The sequence below is a fragment of the Bombus fervidus genome, chromosome 12 (genome assembly GCF_041682495.2).
Source record: "Bombus fervidus isolate BK054 chromosome 12, iyBomFerv1, whole genome shotgun sequence".
Lineage (NCBI taxonomy): Eukaryota > Metazoa > Arthropoda > Insecta > Hymenoptera > Apidae > Bombus > Bombus fervidus.
The window spans coordinates 4,404,639-4,426,690 of NC_091528.1; the positions used below are offsets into that span (position 1 = coordinate 4,404,639).

At 33.8% G+C, this 22,052-nt stretch overlaps 1 protein-coding gene across 8 annotated transcripts in view; it reads right to left on the minus strand.

Moving 5' to 3' along the window:
* LOC139992879 (thyrotroph embryonic factor) overlaps positions 1-22,052 on the minus strand; it is a 100,649-nt gene that overhangs the window by 6,745 nt on the left and 71,852 nt on the right. For 6 of the 8 annotated variants that reach the window (XM_072014165.1, XM_072014167.1, XM_072014170.1 and 3 more), the window contains 2 exons: positions 2,315-2,460; positions 1,163-1,400 (listed from right to left, as the gene is read on the minus strand). In XM_072014165.1, the coding sequence (XP_071870266.1) occupies positions 1,163-1,400; positions 2,315-2,460 (384 nt within the window). The remainder of the gene's footprint in view (positions 1-1,162; positions 1,401-2,314; positions 2,461-22,052) is intronic. The other 2 variants (XM_072014166.1, XM_072014169.1) reach the window with 1 other exon arrangement.

The following is a 22,052-nucleotide window of genomic DNA, read 5'->3' on the forward strand; positions in this document are numbered from 1 at the left end:
TCGCGCGGAGAAGGAATAATCGACAATGTCGACGTTAGTCTAGTTTCATACGCTGTCCGGAAACTCGGATATATCGTCGCTGTTGCAAGAGTCGATCCTGAGACTTCGTTAAAATATATTATCCTGTAGTAATTCTATTGTTGCCTTACTTTCCATAAATCGTACAAGAACAATTACGTGTCAGCTTTTACAAACTTCCCTCAAACCTCGAATTCTATTGATCCTGGATATTGCTGTATTAATTCAAATAGACGTATCGGGTCAAAAAGTGGTTCTGAGAAAAATGATTTTTAGAACTTAAGGTGCCATCTGACAGCAAAGATTTGATTCAATATTATGAATATTAGGGACAGGACAGAGAGTTTTATTACTCATGAACATGTTTCATTCTATATAGTGATTTCATTGATTTCCAATTCTTTAAGTATCTATACGGTTCGAACAATTGCACAGTATTATCAAACATATAAGAGTATCTTATAAGACGTTTTAAAGGATCAGATTTTGTAAAAGCAGCACTCGAATAAAAAGAGACGGACGGTATAGTAAACGCTATGTTGTATGATATTAACAATTTAAAGCATCGAACAATTAATTCTGGGAAAGGAATATAGGAAATTTAGGACGAGTAACGAGTGACCTGATATTACATTGTGTTAAAAATCACGTCACAGTGGCATATTCCCCCCAAAAGTCACTAGTTTTCTGTATTGAAAGGTATAAAATTCCAACAAATATTGGAACTCACGAACTAAATTAAGTTTCTAACATTCTATACAAAAGGCAGATACAAATAATTCTATGTTAAAAAAATATAATTGAGAATACAATTCTATACCATAAAAGACATTTCTAGAAATAATGAAGCTAAAAAAACTGAATTAAATGTTAAGGACCAAGTTCCTGACATTCTATGTTGACAAAATTCTATATTAATGTTTTCTACTAAAAAGTAAGAAATTTCTAAAAATAATGAAATCAGAAACTAAAATAATAGATCGTTATACTTCATCCGCTTCTACCAAACGACAGCTATCCTTCGACGAGAGAAAGTCAAGTCGCATAAAACCGATAAAATCCTAATATTGCTCAGGATCGACACCGAGATCGACGTGTGAAGTGTGTCGCAAAAGATAGGAATTAGGGGATGAAATTCACTCACTGGAGTCCGCGGGTGAGGGTGGGTTCATAGTATCAGGGGAGCAACATTCGCTCGGCGAGGGTGATCTCTCGCGTTTGGTGACCGGTTCTAAGTGAAGACCGGCCGGTCCTTGGTGTCCTGGCGTTTCGGTGTTGTTGATCTTGTGCAGTTGCCCGCTCTGCATCGTGCCCTGTCCGCCGCCGGCCACGCCGTCCACAGGAATGCCGTTCTCGGAGAGAAACTCGTCAAGATCGACGTACTGTAACACGAAGTAAAGACCATCATCTTTTTGGTTTCGTTTTGGCTACAAAAATAGAGCCCGTACATCGGTTGCCGAGACGAGCAATCGTTCTTACTTAATACGAGCATTCCATGGGTATCAAGATGAAAAAGAGAAAAAGAAAAAACAAATAAACGAGCTATTGCAAGCCTTTTTTGTTGAATTGTTAAGAAGCAAGATTTTAGTGAACTCGGTGGATTTTTTGACTTTCGCCTTACATTCTTTGAAAGATCATTGGTTAACACGTCGATTATTACGTGGAATAAAATTAATCCATTAAGGACCAACATTGCATTTCTTGTTCTTCGATTAATTCATATTACTGGGATCTGTTAAATTGTCGTTAGAATATGAACATGTTTAACTGAAGAATAATCCTTAATGGGTTAATTAAGATATTTTTAGTTAATTGGCTTTTCTGTTAAAGAAAGAATAAAACAAGATTGATTTTGTATCGTGGTGTGCCTCTATATCGGTGTTATTTCTTATCAAAAATGGTAGCTATAAAACACAAGGCGAATTTATAATGTTCTTAACTATCAGTAAGAGGAAATAGGGATTAAGTCGTACATGTTTTTTAGGGAACCATGCATTATAGAATTTCATCCAAACCCCTACCACTAATCTATCATTATTATAATGCTACATGTATTAGTAACAATTGTGTAAAACTCCACAAAACGATACTACAAAGGATAATTTTTCCTACCGCTGGGAAAGAATGAAGTCCAATTAATTGCCATTCACAATTAGTACGAGGAAGGAAGATGTAAGAAAAAAGGAAAAAGAAGAAATGCAAAAATCCAGATTGTTTAAAATAATTCCAGATCCAAACATTGAGGATCCGTATTCAGCCGAGTTGTGAGCTTACCGTATCGCGTTTTTGTACATACATGGTTCAATACCTTCAGGTCGGCATCGTAGGGCAGAGTTTTGTCCCAGAGGTTTGGGCCGAGGAAGGCGGCCTGCGCTTCCACGTTGCCCCATAGTTCTCCATCGGCGTCCTTCTTCTCTTCCGGTCCATCTTTGCCTTGTTTTCCTACAGGACACCAATTTCATTTCGTTATTCACTACAAACTCTGCCACTTCATCAAAGACAATTAAATTTTACTTATACGTATTTTCCATAATATCTCGTATCTTGTATCATCTGAACTTGGTTTCTTTCACTTTCTCCAATAAAAGATTGAAAAGTAAGAAATAAGCTTCTCTTTCATTCTTTTCCATTTGTTCAGATAGATGGCATAGACAGAAACCAAGAAACAATTAACTAATGTTTATTCGCAATTTCTTTCTTTATAAAGGCAACGTTATGACGCCAGATTCTGGCATTATTGATAACTATTTAGAAAGGGTAATTACATTGAAATTCTATACTACAGTATTCTTATTGATATATTGATTTTCAATAAAGAAGTAAAAAATTTTTAATTTTGGCACTTAACAGTGTTTTTTACAAGAATTCTTGAATTATCATACAGAGGAGAGGTGCTATGAAAAGGACAGGTTTTGAATGATTTAAGAAATAATTAGCATTTAACAAAATTTCTTGCATTACTAGCAGCAGATACAAAAAGATACATACATTCAACTTTTCGTAAGAAATGGGCATTAATATTTGTATTATGTACGATGACATCTAAGATGTGAATGTTATAGCTCGGACTACATCGTAGAATGGATAAAAAAGACGATGTAATGAAAGTCCACGTGAAGAAAGGAAGAATTTACGACAAAGGATTTCCTCAGTGATCGGATAAAGATAGATCATTCTATTCCTCTATCAAACACGACATCCGCAAAGTGTCCAACTCTCAAGCTATTAAGAAGTTCCATTATTCAGTTGATATTTCTTAAAAAAGAATTCTCGTTTCCGTCCATTCAGGTAGCTCTTTCACCTTCGTTTTTTCGAGTATGATAGAGAAGCCAGGCCTTTTAGAATAAGCGATGGCATACATCCTCCCCGTTCCACCGGTCCTCTTTGCACCTTTTTTTCCCGGCAACAGCACGGTGTCGGAAGCCGCGGCCATCAGAAATTATTTCGTAGAAGAAAAGAAAAAGAGGAGCATGCGAATCAGTCGGCGGCCTTGGAGATGCTCCTCCAAAAATAGTGAGCCGGCCAAACAGCTTCTCTCGTCTGTTTCTTCTTCTCGGTTCGCCGCGTTTCTTCCGCGTTTCTTCTTATCCCCTTCGAAGACTGTGTTAATTGTTTCTCATATGCCACGTTCTTCGCATTTTTCGTCTTTGTCATATTTTTATATCTTTTATCAAAGACGTAAATCGTCAAATTCGAAAATTTGAATTTCCAATTGTTTTACAATTATTCGCCGAGTTTAATTTTCAGATTAATTTTAAATTATCTACGATGCAAATTAAACTTAAAATTGATTTTTAAGGAATTTTTGTCATATGCATGGTTGAAAATTTAATTTATATAATATTAGTTTCGCAGAAGCTTCTACAAAATAAATAGAAATACGCGAGTTCCATGTGTAAATGTGTCGATAAAATACGATGAACACACAATAATGAATAAATGAATTAAAGTTTAAGAGGAGATTTCCAAATTTCACGGCTTTATAAAGGGTTAAAAGATTATTTTTACGCAATTGTGAATGTAGCCTTGGATCGGCGAGGTTGAAGTAACAATGGTCGATCAGCGGCATGCCAGAAATTCCACAAGAAGTCAACGTTTCTCTCAGAAGAGAACAACCTGGCATAAAATAAAGAATTTTATCTTGATTCTACATTTCTGATCTAAATTTACAGATCAAATACTGCAATTCTTCCGATATTCCAAATATGAAAACACATAAAAGATATAAAATAATCAAATTCTTAATTTTTCTAGTAGAAACAATTTTTGTATTTTTCTCCAAAGGCGAAATATACACGGTAATGATAGAAATGAACGCTAGATTCGTCGTAGATCGTTAATATTTGTATTGACATGGTTAGAGGCCCCATGCAGGCAAAACCAACGAACAGAACGGTTTTTCTATTTTTCTTCTCTTTTTTCCAATGGCTGAGCGTACGGTTCAAACGCGACAAAACCGCATTCAATGATTATTATCATGGTACACCGACTGTCGACGAGGTCGTGCCGCCACCACAGTCTGATAGATTTCAACGAACGAAGATTTTAATATTCATATTCAGCTGTCGTTCCCTCCCGCTAGTATCAACGATCTTTGAATTATGTCTGTGATTGTCGCAGATTGTAATTCCAATGACTGTGAATTACCCGGCGATTATCTATAAAGTATAATCGCAGCGTTCTAACGAATTCGCGGAGTGGAAAAATATCGAAGGATTTTTCAAAACACAGAAAGACTGCTTCGTCAGTGTTGCTTTAAGACTTTTAAGATTTAAAGTGATCCTTTTAGATGCAATAATATTCGAATGAGAAGTCATGCACTGACACTATGATCTAGTTATAGAAATTTGGAAAATTGTAAAAGATAGAGTCGATCAAAGTTTACTAAGTTTAAGTCAAAGTTGGTTAAAATTTCTAGTGGATCAATTGTCAGGAGAAAATTCGAATTTCTATATTGTTTATCATTTGTGTAAGATAGATTATGGTTACAAGTTTAGAATCATTGTATATTCCTAAGGAAGCTTAGAATAGGAACAGATTAACAACCTTACATAATGCCTCATTTTACCAAATTCTTTTTTGCATTGACGATCTCCTACCACCTTAAACTCAACTTATATCAGACGATGCATAAGCATAAGTTTCGGTCTTCGAAAATAAGCTCATATGTACAAACGACAGAAGATTATTGCTACCTGTAATAAAAATTTTACATCAGTGACTTTGATCATGGTTATTTTCAATATTTAACATAAAAATACCAAATATCTTTATTTAAATTAAGTTTATGCTTATGTTTTCTTTAAAATCTACTTTATATTTTTCATTTTACGATATTCTTTGCACTGTCGCTATAATCAGTGGATTATAGTGATAGTGAACTATAATGTGACGCTAAAAGTCCACCAAATTTTCAAAATTTGTAGCATTACACATCCGTAAAGTTACTATGAAAAATGATCAGCTGGTCATTACGATGATTCTAATGCTCCAGCGTTAAACGCCTAATAACTGTACGAAGTGCACCGAGTTTCTCCGTGCACGCGAGCTAAACAACTAAACAACGACAGCTCGCAATTTGGTTCAAGGCTGTCGGTCGTCGCCAGTTCTGCGGAACTAATCTCGCGTTGCGTGGCGGCTAGAACACGAGCAACAGCCGGCTAAACGGGAAGAAGAGAGGGAGAGTCGTGACGAACGAAGGTGAAGAAGAGCAACGAGACGGCGAAACACGAGAAGAAACCAAATGGAAGAATGGCAGAGAGTGATGGCTACGAGGTAAGCTGAGAGATCCAAGAGAATCTAATTATCCTGATGAAAACGAGGTTAAAAGCATTTAAAGAAGATAGGAGAACAAGTTGTATTTGATTTGACTATTAATTATTCATTTAGGAACTATCAAAAAAGAAATTTTGTATGGAATATCGAATGCTTCAAACGGAAACAGTAATTAAATATTACTATAATATTCCCACTAATGCGAATGTAAATATCGTGCATACTTATGACCAAACAATAGCGTGATAGCCTAATATAATATTGTATAAGCTAATGAGATATCATAATCGTATACAACTCTAGTCACCAATAATCCTAGGAAATGGATATAATTCGAAACAAATGAAGTAGTAAATTAATGAAATAAATATTGATATAAATCTTTCGAAGATAAAATACCACATAACAATTCCTGCTGACCTACGACATATAAAAGTTTTCGAATTTAGAATTAAGAATAAGAAATTTAGAATTGAAATGTTTAGTTTGGAAAAAGTATAAGGTATCGAGATTCTTTTTCGAAGACAATTTAAAAATCAATAATCGAGTATAGCTATAAATTCTTGAACAACAAAGTACCATAATTCGTATAAATCTATAAGAAATAAGTTTCAATGGTCTTCGAGCCAAAAATTAGAAATTTCGAATTCCAATTTCCCAGATTGTAGAAAAGTCCGAGATATCAGAAAACCCTTCCCGAAGGCAGTTCGAAGATCAGTGACCAAATAGCAAAATATAAATATAATATAATGAACTAAACATTGATGTAGAAACTGGGAACGTTTACGCTGATCCTGAAAGGGAATTCGCGATCGGGAATGCAAAATGAACGCGTTTGTCGAATCGAGTTGACCGAGTTCCTGTTCGGGGCGGCTACGTAACAAAAGCGGAAATACCGTAAAGGCCAATTGTCACGGAGACAGAGAAAGAAGCTGGCTCTGAATCTGACCAGAAACGATTTCTGTTAACGGTAGAACCAGTTCTCCGCTCTGCTCCTTCGTTATACCAAGAGCGTGCCTCTAATTACTATGTTCCCTGTCTTCTCTCCTCTCGTCTCCTCTCCTCCACGGTTCTCCGTCATCCCGATTCCTCTGCAAGATACTCCTTTACGTAATCGACAACACGCGAGCGTTTTACCTGACTCAAGTACGGAATGAGTCATGTGTATACGCCCCAGGAGGCGGTAAAAAATGAAGAAGAAAAAAAAGGAGAGGAGATTGAAACGATTCGTCGTTGTCTTTGAGGTAATAAAGATCGGTACAAACGTGGTGACGCGTAGAATGAAGTCAGGCCATGTTAAAAAAAAAGAATGCTTTCTTTATTAATTCCTTGGTTAGTAGTAATAATAAATGACTGACAATTTTGTTATCGGATTTAAAGGTCTTGGAAGGCGGCAAAAAATAATAAAAAGAAGAAGAAGAGATTGAAACGATTCTTCGTTGTCTTTGAGGTAATAAAGATCGGTAGAAACGTGGTGACGCGCAGAATGAAGTCAGGCCATATTAAAAAAAAAGAATGCTTTCTTTATTAATTCCTTGGTTAGTAGTAATAATAAACAACTGACAATTTTGTTATTGGATTTAAAAGTCTCGGGAGGCGGTAAAAAATAAGAAAAAAAGAAGAAGAGATTGAAACGATTCTTCGTTGTCTTTGAGATAGTAAAGATCGGTAGAAACGTCGAGACACGTAGAATGAAGCCTGACCATGTTGAAAGAAAGGTTTCTTTATGAATTAATCGATTAACAGTAATAATAAACGATCGAAAATTTATTATTGGGTTTAGAGGTTGGTTACTTTATTTTAGGATATTTAATTTCATATTTTTTATTTACTTTTTATATAATAAAGATTATTAATGGAATATTAATACAGAAAACAGAACATACAGGAAAACTAAATGTGTTAAGCGTAGAAGAATTTTTGTATGTATATTAATTTTTGTATATGAAACATACCATTACATCGATGTGAAATTTACATGAATTGTTATGAAAATTCCTTTTCAAAATTTCGCGACATTTACTCTTATTTAATAAAAATACAATACAAACGTCAAATTCGAAATGTAAATAGTCAACGGGTTGTGCACCAAGATTAATGATTCTTCCTCGCGCACAAAAAAAAAAAAAAAATAGAATTAATCTTGTAGCCGAAAATTCTAAAAATTTCCACTCTACATTAATCAGTGTCATTTTAATCTTGAAACTGCAAAAACAACTCGCGTCATTTCTTTCTATTTTCGCAATAATATTTTACAGAAATTTGCGTGAAATCGCGAGCACCGTTTCTAATTGAACGCGGTAGCAGGCGGTGAAATTAACTTGATAGGCAATAACTCGCGAAACCGAATAAAATATCCATTAAGTCTCACGCAGTTGCGTTCGCGTATAGCCAACCATTGTCCGTCCATGGAAAATCTAGCGAGATTCCAGATAAACGCCGGTGAAAGGGAATTGAAAACACTTTTATTAACGAACAACGATGATTTCCGCTCTTTTAGCGGCTTATCTTTGTTACATATCAATTAACCGCCACGGTTTCTTGTTATAACTTAATTACATTCACGGCATAGACGGCCCAACAACGTTACACTTTCATAATCTTGATACTTTGATTCAATTTGCCATGTCACTCGCGTGTTTCAATGAAAATTGCACTTTTCAGCCACGAGACCATAGAACATAATTTACGTACATATAGTTAAGTTAAGATCTTACATTTTACATAAAATGTAAATTAAGATACTAGAAATTATAGAATAAATAACATTGGAATAAATAGAAGGATAATAATTACAATTTACAGTATTTTATATAGTTTTTATATCTTTGTAGCGTACAAAATAATTGTAACTTGTTGTCTATATGTATTATACATGTATGACGTGCATATAATGGAGAACGAAAATGGAGAGGATAAGGAAAAACGGACAGTACGTTGTCAGACATATTCTGAAATATTCTAACATAATCCTATTAGTAAGTTCCTTTGTTCGGGTCGTTGTAGGAATTTTTCTAATAAAAGTAATTTAATTTTTATATCCATTAATGTCGTAAAATTATTCAAATATGTATGCATATAACAGTAATCGTATTTCTGCTAATCTAATCGTACTATTACTTTTTATGAAAATATGTTGAAAAAAATATGGAATAGGAATAATTGACAACAATGATGGCGTGCCACTGTTGGCAAGTGAATAAACAACCGTATTTGTTTGGAAATGATTTCCTGTGGCCTTGGTACACCGATACTCGGCTATTTCGGACGATAGATCGAATACGAAGTGAAACTAAAATCCGTGATCAAGGCCTAGCTCGTGATCAAGTTTATAAATTCAACCCCGAGCCGCTTGTAGAACAACTGAATCCTAGTTCGATTCTAGATGGCTATGATATGCTATGTATATTAAATTCTATCAATTTAGTACAAGATCTAAAGCAACTAGAGCGACAGAAATAATTGATTTTATATCGGCTTAGAAGATCTAAACTATACTAAACTTAAACGATCTAAGATATGGTACGAAGAAACAAATATGATTGTTGAAATTAAATTAGACATGAAAAATAAACCAATGTAGAATAATTTCGATATAAAGAATATTCACAGACTAAATTTATAGCAACATTCTTTACATTTTATAGGATAATGCCTTATAACATGATCGGTATCTCCCATTTTTTGCTAATTTCAATATATCGAAAAGGGCTTTTTAAAAAAGTAACATACCATTCTAAAAACTCAAAGTAATTTTAATTTTATATCAAAACTAAAACTAAACCTAACGTAAAATTAACTATATAAATGCAAATTACGTGGCAGAAAGTAAACAGTTAAAAGATAAGCACCACTTAATGTTCATTAATAAAATGGTGAGATAGCAAAAAAATAAAAAAGTATAACATAACAATAAAAAGATTCAACATGTGGTTTGGTTTAGGATTAGATTTAGTTTTAATGGACGAATTTCAAAATGAAACTGACAGAATTTAAATGCGCTTTAAATTGAAATTAGGTTTAGGTAGTTTTAAAGTAGAATTAATAAATATAATTATTTGTGACACTTTTTTCGTGATATCTTACTTATTTAAATAGCCCTTTTCATATTGAAGTTTGAAAAAGACCGGAAATACTGACCAAATTGTAAAATATTAATTTTTACAGTAACATTCTGTGCAAATTTTTCACTATAAGAAAGTTTCTAATTCTCACAGACCAGAATTTTCACACAATTATTTTTTCTAAATCATCCTGTGATGAATTTATTTTTTTTCCAAAATGTTATCGTATGTTGCTGATAATAGAAATATTCTCAGGTGCCAATGTTAATACAAACTCTACACTCAGATGACTATTACCTTTTTTGTTCGACTGTATGTAAAATTGAAGACCAAGAAGGAAATCGACTGAATCTGAGCGAAGAAAGAATCTCTGACTTATGATCTGTAAATCTCGCGCAGTTGTCCGTGTGCCGATAATTTATGTTTGCGGTAAGCCGCTGTCTTCCTCCTTGACAAACTATCTGCAAACCACGTTATCTTAAAAATCTATTAACCTCGCCGCTCGATAATTGCATTTGCACTGGCTGCCCGGCGAGTGGATACAGTTTTACAATCGAAATTCTACAAACACCTATTTCCATTAAATATATTAGACACTTGCGGTGAACCGTTCAGCGTTTACGTAATACATTACCATAAATACGGGACTTCCATTCAATTTAAACATTTGTGGGATAAATTTACTTTCTACAACGTTTTGTTGTACCTCTTATCGTTGTTTATCTCTGAGATTTCCTTATTTAAAATTTTTCTTTATTTAAATTATGACTCGTAAACCTCAAAATTCAAGGATTCAAAAACATGACAGATTCAAACTTCGGAAATTCAAAGATTCAAAGGTGCGGAGAGTCGAAAAATCACAGATTCAAAGGTTTAAAGATCCGATGTTTCAAAGATTCAACGCTACAAAGATTCAGTGCTTTAAAGTTTCAACGCTTCAAAGATTTAATACTGCAGAGATTTGATGCTTCAAAAATTTAGTGCTTCAACGATTCAATGTTTCAAAGATTTGATGCTTCAAGGATTTAATGCTTTACAGATTCAGTGCCTCAAAGATTCAATGCTTCACAAATTTAATGCTTCAAATCAATGATTCAAAACCTCAGAGCTTTAAAGATTCTGCGCTTCAAAGATTCAGTTCTTCAAAGCTTCGAAGATTCAAAAATTCAGATATTTGAAATTCGGAAAAGTCAGAAAAATTATTAAGTTGAAAAATCTTTTTCATATTCCGCTAGCACTCAAATTCTGCTTCAAACCTTTAAAAACTCACTAAAACGCAGCGCGATATTTCACGCTAACTTTATTACTTACGCTTTTAATTAAGAGTTTAATTTAATCTTAATTAAAAGGATTTAAGATTAGCATACGTTACTAAACATAAATTTGTGGAAACTAGGAAAGCAAGTCGGACAGAAAAACCACAGCTATAAATAGGAAAAGAAAAAAAATAAGAAAAGATGATAATGAAAAAAGCTTTCGTTGGTTGTGCGGTTAACGGTCGGAAAATAGAAAAATCGACGTAAAAAAATTTTACTATTCGAAAATTCGCGAGATATAGCATACGATAACGATTTACGTAATATTGATGAAAAAGCTCGCGAAGACGAGGAGGGAAAAACAAGGATCTTTCATGATTCTCAAAGTGCCGGAAGTAGGCGCACGACTGCGTGTGTGTTCCTTAAAATGCTTTCTCTTTTCGAGTACGCTCTAATTAGTGCAGTCTTCTCTAATTACTGACACTGCTTACTGCTCGAAGTGATTGCACACGGGAAAGAGGAAACCGATTACCAAGTCGAGACCGCCTGTTTGGAGTTATATTTACGCGTCGATGTTACGTATGTTAAGAGGAAACCACGTGGAAATTCGATGAAAGCTACAAGAAACGAAAAGTAGAATTGTATGTAGAAATGAATGAGAACTTTCGAAATAATAAATGTTAAATTAATACTGAAACCCGTGAAATTGTCGAATTATTAACGAGATTTTTGACGTTCAAGATTTTATCGAAAATAATATCTATTAAGAGGAAGTGATTTATTAAGTGAAAATTCAATGAAAAATTTAATGAAGGTATAAAATAAGAACTTTCGAAAATAAATGATGAAATTATTTTATCGAGAGTAATAGTTATTAATCTATCTTTTTATCGTTAGCCTAGTTTGGTGATTTAAATGGATATTATTTGAGATATTACCGAATCATAGAATTTCCTATTTCTTAATCTTTCTTGTATAACTGGAAGTTAAATTAGTATGTTCCTGAATAACAATCTGATAAGCTTCGACTTAATCAATATTTAAATAACTGAAATGAGGAAGACTGTTCGCAAATATTTTTTATGCTAAATTAAAAAATTGTACAAGAGGAATTAGTCAAAGTTTTATTGGTAATAATGTCGCCTCGTATATTTTCACGTACATATTTATCGTGAAACTATGTCAGCGAGAAGCAAGAAACAATTCTAGCATGTTATATATTTCAACGAGTTTTTGACGCGAATGCTATCTCTGCTTTTTAGTGACCTTATTGCTAATATCGTTTAGATTAGGCTAGGTTTGAGTTCAGTTTAGTTTAGGTATATCGCGAACGTGTGTTAGTTAATACAATAATGTTTGGTGACTAGAAAAGATAAAAAATTCTTTCTTGCCTAATTTCTGCTTATTGCTACCATTTTTATGGATTTCTATTTAGATTTAAAGTATCTTCAAATCTACGATCTATAACAACAAACAAATAGAAATCGAAAATGAAATACTAGATTTTATGTTCTATTTAATTGTTAATTTTAATTGGAATATACATTATAATTTATAATTTAAAAATAATAGAAGAAAAAGACAAATATCGACTTTTCTTGGATTTGTTTCAATTACACTAAATGTAACTAGGATATAATTTACTTTTGATAGAAGGGAGCATTAAAAAACAGAATATTCTTAGACAAGTAATAACAAATAACATAGAACAGAACATAATTAATAATCGGGAATAAGATAGCGTTTAACAACGGAACCACAAATGCTCTATTATACAAACTGTACAATTCTTTGATATGCATCTATCCATGGTGAAACCTCGCGAAAGACTATTTTTCTTGATCAATCAATGTTTCCGGTTTAGAAGAATCGCTACCTTTTTCGTCTTCCAATGAAAACTGCTCAGCGAAATCTACTCCCTATTTACAACGAAAATAAATAAATACTTCACGTTACAAAACTATGGCATTACTTTCTTATAAACCTCCTAATAATAGTTTTTCCTTTACTTTCTACGCTAATGAACAACAATCGTTAATTTTACGATAAACTAATGTTAGTAAGCGAAACTGTGAGGGTCGACATTAAAAGAAATAGGGTAAAGCGAGAACAATAAACATAGGGAAATCCGTGTCTGCCTTGTCTGGAATACAGCGATTGTAAGTTACGAGCTCGTGCATAACGGGTTGAAACGCAACGAGCCACGAAGACGTCCTTGGCCGCTCCTCTGATAGCCTCCAGACCTCCTGGGAATCGTTTCCTATCGCCTCGATGCACACGACTATGCAGCGAACCACATAGAAACGTTCCCGAGACCCTATCCCGCGGGAACCATAGAGTCACTTTGAAACCTCAGGGATAGAAAGTGAAGAGCATCGGTTTCTCTTTTTAACATCTTATAATTGGAATTTTGTTCAAGACGGTGATTAATTGTCGTTTCCTCTAGTGCAATTCGAAAGCTAGAAACTGACAACTGTTATAGATTGATTGATATCAGAATCCTTTTGCGCAGGAACTATAGTTACTTCGAGAATTTAGGGATAGGAAGGAAAAACAGCGTTTTTTTTCTTTAAAGTTCTATAATCGGAATTTTTTCGAAGACCATGATTGATCGTAGCTTCTTTTAATGTAATTTGGAAATTAAGAATTGATAAATGCTATAGATTGGTTGATCCTGGAACTCTATTCGGTGGAAGCATAGAATTACTTTGGAAAATTACGAATTGAAAGGCATAACTACGACCGTTTCCTTTTCAGTGTTTAACAATTGCAGTTTCGTTTACCATTATGATTGATTGAAGTCCCTATTAGTGCAATTTGAAAGCTAGAATGATTGTTGATAAATGTTGATTGCTTGATGTCGAAATTTTTTTTGGCTCAGGTTAAGAATAAATGTAATGTTAGGATTTCAAACGTAGTTTTATTTTATTACTTCTGTACTTTGATACCACGTGTAAGAATAAATAATCAGTATTTAGAAATGCCATAACTGGTAGCAGTGCAACTTTGTATCACTTTTACGATCTTTCTGATACAAACATAATTGCAAACGCTATCAAAAAATATAACAGGAAGTACGGTAAGTATAGACGTTATATACCAAAGGAAATGGATACTTAAAAAAAAAAAATCGACCACCAGAAAAGTGTCAATATAAAATGGTGATCTTTACAAATGAAAAATGCCAGAAGAAATACTTCTATGCTTTTTAGAAATTAGTCCCATGCAAAATTTACTACAAGTCATTCACTAGGAAATGCGTCAGAAGAAACAAATATTCTTCATACGGAAACCATTAAAAGTTCAAACAAGATTACCAGTTTTGAACACAGCAAGAACCGCCGTCTTTTCCCTTTAACATCTTACTTGACTAGAAGGAAACGTAGAAAGTATTTGGAATTACTGATAAATACTAAATAATTCGTGATTAGTGGAACACGAGTGCTTTCTAAACCACAGATAAAATCGGTTCAAGATCGTCAAAGGTACTAACAGGTTGAATGCAGAAAAGTGACTCGGTAGCTCGTCAATCACTTGCGGAAGGAGACTGTCAAGGAGAAGCGGCCTGTTCTTCGAGGATGGTTTTTTTTTAGCCGAGTCTCTCGCACCGTAAACCTGTCTACGTGAAATAATTCACGCCTGGTCGCGCCTGTCCACGGTTATCTTTCCCTTTCGTTATCTTGTACAGCGCTCGCTCGCGGTCGACTAGAAATTATTCGCGAAGAAACGACCGCAGCCAATGCACTCTTATATAGTATACACATAGTATACATCGTATACTCGACATTTCATAAAAGATGATAAAAAAGAAATAAGATTCGAAATTGTTAATTAGATAGAATTTTCATCGTAGTTTTGTAATTTGTGAACGTTCTTTTGATACTTGGCGTCTCGTCACGTTGCATTAGTAATACTTCGAGGAATACTCGTGTGACAAGTGATAATGTTCATAGAACGATTTGCTTATTTATGGTGGTTATTTATTTAAATATATAAAACATTTATTTTCTATAATATTACGTATCCCATAATTAAATATTTAAGTATTCAGAGATTCAAAAATCTGAAAGTTCTAAGAACAAAACACTCAAAGATTGAAAGATCCAAAGATTCGAAGATCTAAAGATATAAAGACTGCGAGATCACAAAATTCAGACTCAAAGTTCCAAGGATCTAAAGATCAAAATTCATCACATCGTATCACACGTGAAACTGATCAACTCGACTTTTAACACAAACTCAACATTAATCGTCTATCACAGTACTAAAATTGCGAATTCTTTAAAAAGTAGAATAGGTCAGTTTGAGCTTTCAATGTCTCGGATCAAAATAACTCTCTCCCTAAAATCTTTTCAATCTTCCATAGAATGATCATACTTGATTCGCTGAATTACCGTCTCCGGTTCTTTGGAATTTTAATTTCCGTTTCTTTTCGAAAACCACCCGGTTAGACAGAAATAATAAACGCGCTATAAAACCGGGCGATTCGAGTTTCTCTCAGTGTCTCGAATATGGGAAGGGATAAAAACAAGAAGGGGAACAGGACAGAGGAGGAGAAAGAATTTGGTAAGAACGAAAACTTTCCCTTGCGAGCGCGGAGAAGGGGACACGCATTTCCTGATACACCGAAAGAGTACACGTTCACGATCCACGCGGAAACGAGAACAAATAGCGGTACGAATGAAACAGAACCGAGTTGTTCAAGTACGATTGAGAATACGTGTATTATTCGTGACTGAGAACGAGCAAAATGTTCGTGACTTTCTCATAATCGATCGGTTGCTTGTTACTGGTATCAATACTAGAAAAGTACAAATTATAAATGATATTAACATCACATTATTCATATTTTGTTATTAGTGTAATCAGAATTGCTAATATTTTATTTTTCATAGAAGTTTTAATTTAGAAAGATGTTTTTACTGCAGTGTATATTTTATTGTATAATTGTTTGTATACATACTTTTTCATATAGCGTTCTTGATTTAAATCTACAATGTGCGCGATATTTTGAATATTCAGATGTAATTTAGATGTGATCTATTACTAATGCTAACTTAATAGTTTAATAAAGATATGTATTTTTTATTAGATCTGCATAGGAGATACATATCTTTTCATTATATATTTCTTTACATTTTAATTTAACTCCATATCAGAGATATTTTTTTCTTTTCGATTTACGTCAAAATACCAGGGGGCAGTATAAACATTTAACAAATAAAAGCGAGCAATGGATGTTAACATGGAGTTAATTTAGCGAAGGAATCGACCGGTCCGACAAAAGCATACGAAGGCAAGATTTTGTATTTTTGCGCGAAGCTTCTTAACTACTGTACAAAACGAAATTTCCTCAATAAATTTTGAAACGACAGGAGGAGAAGAAAGCGTGTTTCGCTGAATATTTAAATAGAAAGCGATAAAACTCGATTGCCGGCAAGCCAAAAGTTGGGATAACGAAAGCGAGAACGAAACGATATTTCCAGAATTTCTAACGCCGATGAAAAATCGACTTTCTCGAAATAAAAACATGATTAATTTCCTCGATAATTAGTCTGCAATATACGCGCTTTCCCCATCTGCTCCCTTATCGATAACAATTTCTCTTTGATAAAGATAATCGAAAGAAACAAGATACGTTTCTCCTTGGACACACAGCGAGTTTTAAGAAACGGTTCAGGAGATACTTTTATATTTGTTTCTACGATAAATACCAGATCGTTGCTTTCTGAAACAACACTATTAGTTATACTGTTTACTACCTTCCAATCTCTCTTCATTTTCTTTGCTCTCATTTCACAGACGCTATGTGTAAGTTACACTAGATTTTAGTAAATTAGATTGGTTTCTTCATTTTGTTCTAACTTCAGATTCTTTTAAAATAGAAAGCAGAATAGACAAAATAAAATAATTTAGAACAGGATAGAATGGGAAGTATATTTAGTACTATAGTACAATGTTTTCCGTAGCTATGATTCGACGAAAAATTACGTTTCACTTCTGTCTTACTGTTTCACAGAAATTCTTCTAAAAATACAGCAAGTAAGATAAGTAGTAGTAAGATAAGTTAGTATGGAATGGTGTAGAGTTGAAAAAAATACATAATAAAGTGCCGACATTTCTTCACAAGTCGAGATACGCGTAGAAGAGATCAATCAATTTTTACTTTCCTTTTCGAATAAGTATGAAGTAAATCTGTTACCAATATATCGTAGTACTTTTACAATCAGAATTTAGTACTCACCATTCTAAAGTCCAAACATTGTAGAACAATAAATCGCGTCTTTTTTTAATCCCTCGTATACAAACCCCTGATCACATTTCAACCCTTATAACAACTTTTATGAAAATAAATTGGTGTCAAAAGTGGTGGCATTGACAAAATGAGATTACCAAAGGTATTTCAAATTTCGAAATTTAAATGGAATTAAATTGGTAACATTAACAACATGAAATTAACAAATGGATTCCAAGTTTCGAAATTTTAATGAAATTAAATTGTTGATATTAACGAAATGGAAATAACGTAAGTACTTATCAAAATTGAATCAACGTACTTATCAAAATTACTTCAAATATTGGAATTTAAATGGAATTAAACTGCCGACAAAACTGCTGGTATTAACAAAATGGAATTTGTAGCACACCCTGTATACACATATACCGGCAGAGAAATTTCATTCTTTTGGGCTTTTTATTGGGTGTCGACTGGTCGGCGGTCGCTTTCCACGCTTCCTGATAAGCTGGAACAAGCATTTTACGCGTTACGCGCATAGGTTCCAGGCACGCAATAACGAAGTCATTTCCGTGAGAAGAGGAAGGAGGGAAAGGGGTTGCACGGAGTGGGGATGGAAGAAACGAAGGCGGAGGAAAGTGGAAAAAGAGGAAAGAAGAAAGGTCGCCGCCGCGTTTCTTCTCTTCCTGCCACGGACCTCCGCTTCCTTCTTTCTTTCTTTTTCTCTCCCTTCCCCCGCTTTTACCCCCTGTTTCGATTATAACGGAGCATGTGCACGAGTCCCCACCACGTTCCAGACACGGATTTCTCTTTCATTCGCAATCTGATTTCTTGGCGAACTGCGTCGAGTTAATTTGCACTCTCGGTTGATCGACCGAGTCGCGGTTCTTCCTGTATTTGAATTGCACTCGTTTGTTACTTCGACACGATGACGAGGATGATGAGAATGTTGGATTACGTTGGATGATTTTGATAGCGATGTTTGGTGGAAATAGAATTTAGATTTGGTCTGGACATACTGAGTTGGAACACGTAGACTAAGGGATGATTTGATTAATCGATTAGGCTGCGGATATTTATGCAAATTCGTATTTTTATATAGGCGAATGAAGGGATAGAAAATAAGCAGAGATTTTACTTGATAAATATCATAGTAGGTGCAAAACTCTGCATATTTTATATACTTGCACATTATAATTTATGTTATATACTGGATGGTTTAAAGATCAGTCATAATGATAATAGAATGTTTCAATCAGTTTTAACCCATTAAAGAACAATGATTCGTCATAATATTATAAATAATGATAGTTTCTTTAAATTTCATAGTATTAAGCGAATTCTTAAACTCCCACGATGTTAAATAACAGAATTCGATGATGTGAATTGATCGAAACATGCAAATGGAATGTTACGTTAGCGCAATGTTGTTGCTTAATGAGTTAAAGAGGCTTTAATGAGTTAACTAGACTTCTAATCGCCTACAAATTGCAATAAATATTAAGAACTTGAGAAAAGATTTTATCTTGATGAAAAATCAAGGCCACTGCTACTTTTCAAACGGAACAGTACATTTTTTTGTGCACCATTCGATGCGTTTCTTTTTCAAGGTATTAAGATATTTGAATCGAAGAGTGATTCGTTTGAAAGATATTTAAAAAATTTATTTTATTATATAATTTATAAAATTTAATATTGTAAAATTTATCGTACGAAGGACAAGGAAATATAACGTAATATTTCCTTGTTTTCGCGTTTTCTTTGACTCCCATACTAATTCTGTGCGTCTCTGTAAATTAAAATTTTAAATTTTCCGTAAATGTATAAAAATCCGCAGTCTATTTGTTCAATAACTTATTATAGGATTTCTTTAATAACTATAAAATCGATTATTCATCGAATAAAATTGCTAACGTTAAGTTTCTTGTAGGATATTTAAAACTGTAAAAATACATAAAACGCGCATAGCAGGTGAAATAACTCATGCAAGTACTTAATCTGTTTCTACCATTGTAGAATTATTTTTTCATCATAAAAAATGATTTAATCGCTTGAACATCTGAAAGTTCCTATAAATATGATAATATAAGTTCTTTCTACCATAAATTAGGTATTATATCTAATTTTCGAAGACAGCTTCATAGAGGATGAAAGAAAGGAGTGGATAATAATTATAATTAATATTAATATATTATCTAGATACTTCTAGATAAATTAAGCAGCGATCGACACGGATTAAGCAATACAGAGAATTTACGTTGAATCTCGAGATAATCCGAATGGTTTATCGATTTTTTAAGTTAATTTTATCTTTTAACGGTAGATTGATGACAATGATAGCATAATGTTTAACGACACTGCGTATTAAATCGGAAGGATGACTATTAAATAAATATAGTAAAGCTAGAAAGTCATAAAACAGTCGTTTAAAATATGTGATTACCAACAGCGATTAGAAAGCGACTGATTAATACACAGAATGATTAACGAATCAATCTAATTACTGGCGAACAAGAAATCCTGCTAGGTCAATTATTATTCGAATTGCCTGTCCAACTCAATGTAACATTTGCAATCTCACGTACGAAAAATACAAATAATGAATAACTCCTTATTTTCTTCTTGTAATACTTATTGCAAAACGCGAAGAAAGTGATACTAACACAATAAATTAATGTGCAGCTATCAATTTCCACGTAGAAGCAAAGATGTCGAGATTCTTTTACGCTATTCCAATACTAACGTTGCTAAAATAATTTCTTCTTCTTTGATAAAGATCGAAAATTAATAAACCATTGTAAAATCCAGAACTCCCTTAACCTCCTAGAACGTTTCTAAAAATAATACATTTTCTTCGAGAAAAGTGAAGGTAGAAATTAGTAAATCGTGAGAGCACAACTTCGAGCAATTCCCTTCTTATAACATTTAAGATATAAAATAATATATTTTTAAGATACAAGATAATACGTTTTTCTTGATAAACAAAGAAGTAACGATTACCAGACCATGGTAAAATTGCGAAGTTTATGTGCGAAAAAGAATAATCCTTTCTTCTAAGATTGTTCACGTGTCAAATAAGAAATTAAGAGGACATAATGACGATAACGGTGTTTCCTCGAAGAAACAAGGCACAATACACCGTCGAGGCCTCGAGTAGGACTCGAGGAGAAGAGGACGTGGCTTGGCCTGGCAGCAAGTGAAAGTTGCTCAAACCACTTTCCCCTCGGGCGAACGAGCGAACGCTCCGCCGACTTCCGGGCTCCGATCCAGCCACAAATGCCAGAGATCCACCGCCCCGAATCAATCGATCTACTCGAAAAATCTTCGTTCCGCGAAACCTTGCCCCCGTACCAATAAATTCTACGCGCATGTTCGCTCGACAGATCGCACTTTCTCGAGCCATTATATCGCGTGTCCCAATATACGTATATTTTCTTCTTCCTCTTCCAAATTCCTTTTAAATGGAAAAATGTTTAGAAATTTTCGGACTACCGGATCCTTCACTTTCGAAAATTACTGAATATTTATTTCCGATCAACTCTTTTCCTTATCGATTGGACACAGGAAATTCCAGATTTTACTGTAGATAAGCAGCTACGTATTTTTAATTAGGAGGTTTTTTTAATTTTATATGGTGAAATTAAGTTATGAATAGTAAAATTTATGAAGTTCTAGATAAGTAAATCTGTCTGGTAAGTAAATTATTAAATTACGGAGAAATGAAACTTAATTAAAAGACAGTGGAATTGTTAGCATTGTATTAGATTATGGATCAAATTACTTTACTATCGCTAATCTAATTACTACTACAGATTATAAAGTAAAATTGACAAGTTTGTAACCTCGCAGGAAACTTTCATGAAAAATAAGAAAAACAATGATCTCGGAAATATAAGTGATCTCAGACACCCGGGGACTCGATAGTTTAATACTTCCTGGAAAGTAGAACTTAATTGCTAAAACTACGAGTAATTATCATAGCTATGAATTAGCAAGGAATCGAATTAAGTCTGACCAAATGTATAGTCCGTAATTACGGTGTGCATTCGCGAAATTTGCACACGGAAATCAAAACTAGAAATCTCTGACGCGGAATTCGAGCGTGATCTTAGAGGAGGCCCGCTGAACCGGAAGGGATTTCAACGTCTGTACACGCGATGCGCCACCGGAAAAGTTCGACGCGACCAAGACTTTGTAATCAGGGAAATTGCGCGTGCGTATATGAAACGACCTATGTAAATCGTGAACATTGTTGCTCTTTCCATGGGTCGTCCTTTTAACTTATTAAAAATTAATGATGTATCCTAATGCATCTTATATCGTGCATATTTCTAATGTAACCAATATCACATGCTTTTATACTATTTATTTAATGTAACTGAAGTGATATACCTTTTTGCATTAGTTATTTAGTGTAACTGATGTGGTGTAGCCTTTTGTGTGATTTATTTAATGTAACTGACGTACTGCACTTTTTCGTATAATTTATCTAATGTAATTTATATGGTATATTCTTTTATATTATTTATTTAATGTAACTGATTTGGTGTACTTTCTTCTATTACTTATTTAATGTAACTCATGTGGTGCACACTTTTTTTTTTATTGCATAATATATATCGTACATATATATCGTAGATAACAATATGTGTGTGTAGATTGAATATTATTCATCTAATGCAACCAACACTCTGTGTGTCTTAT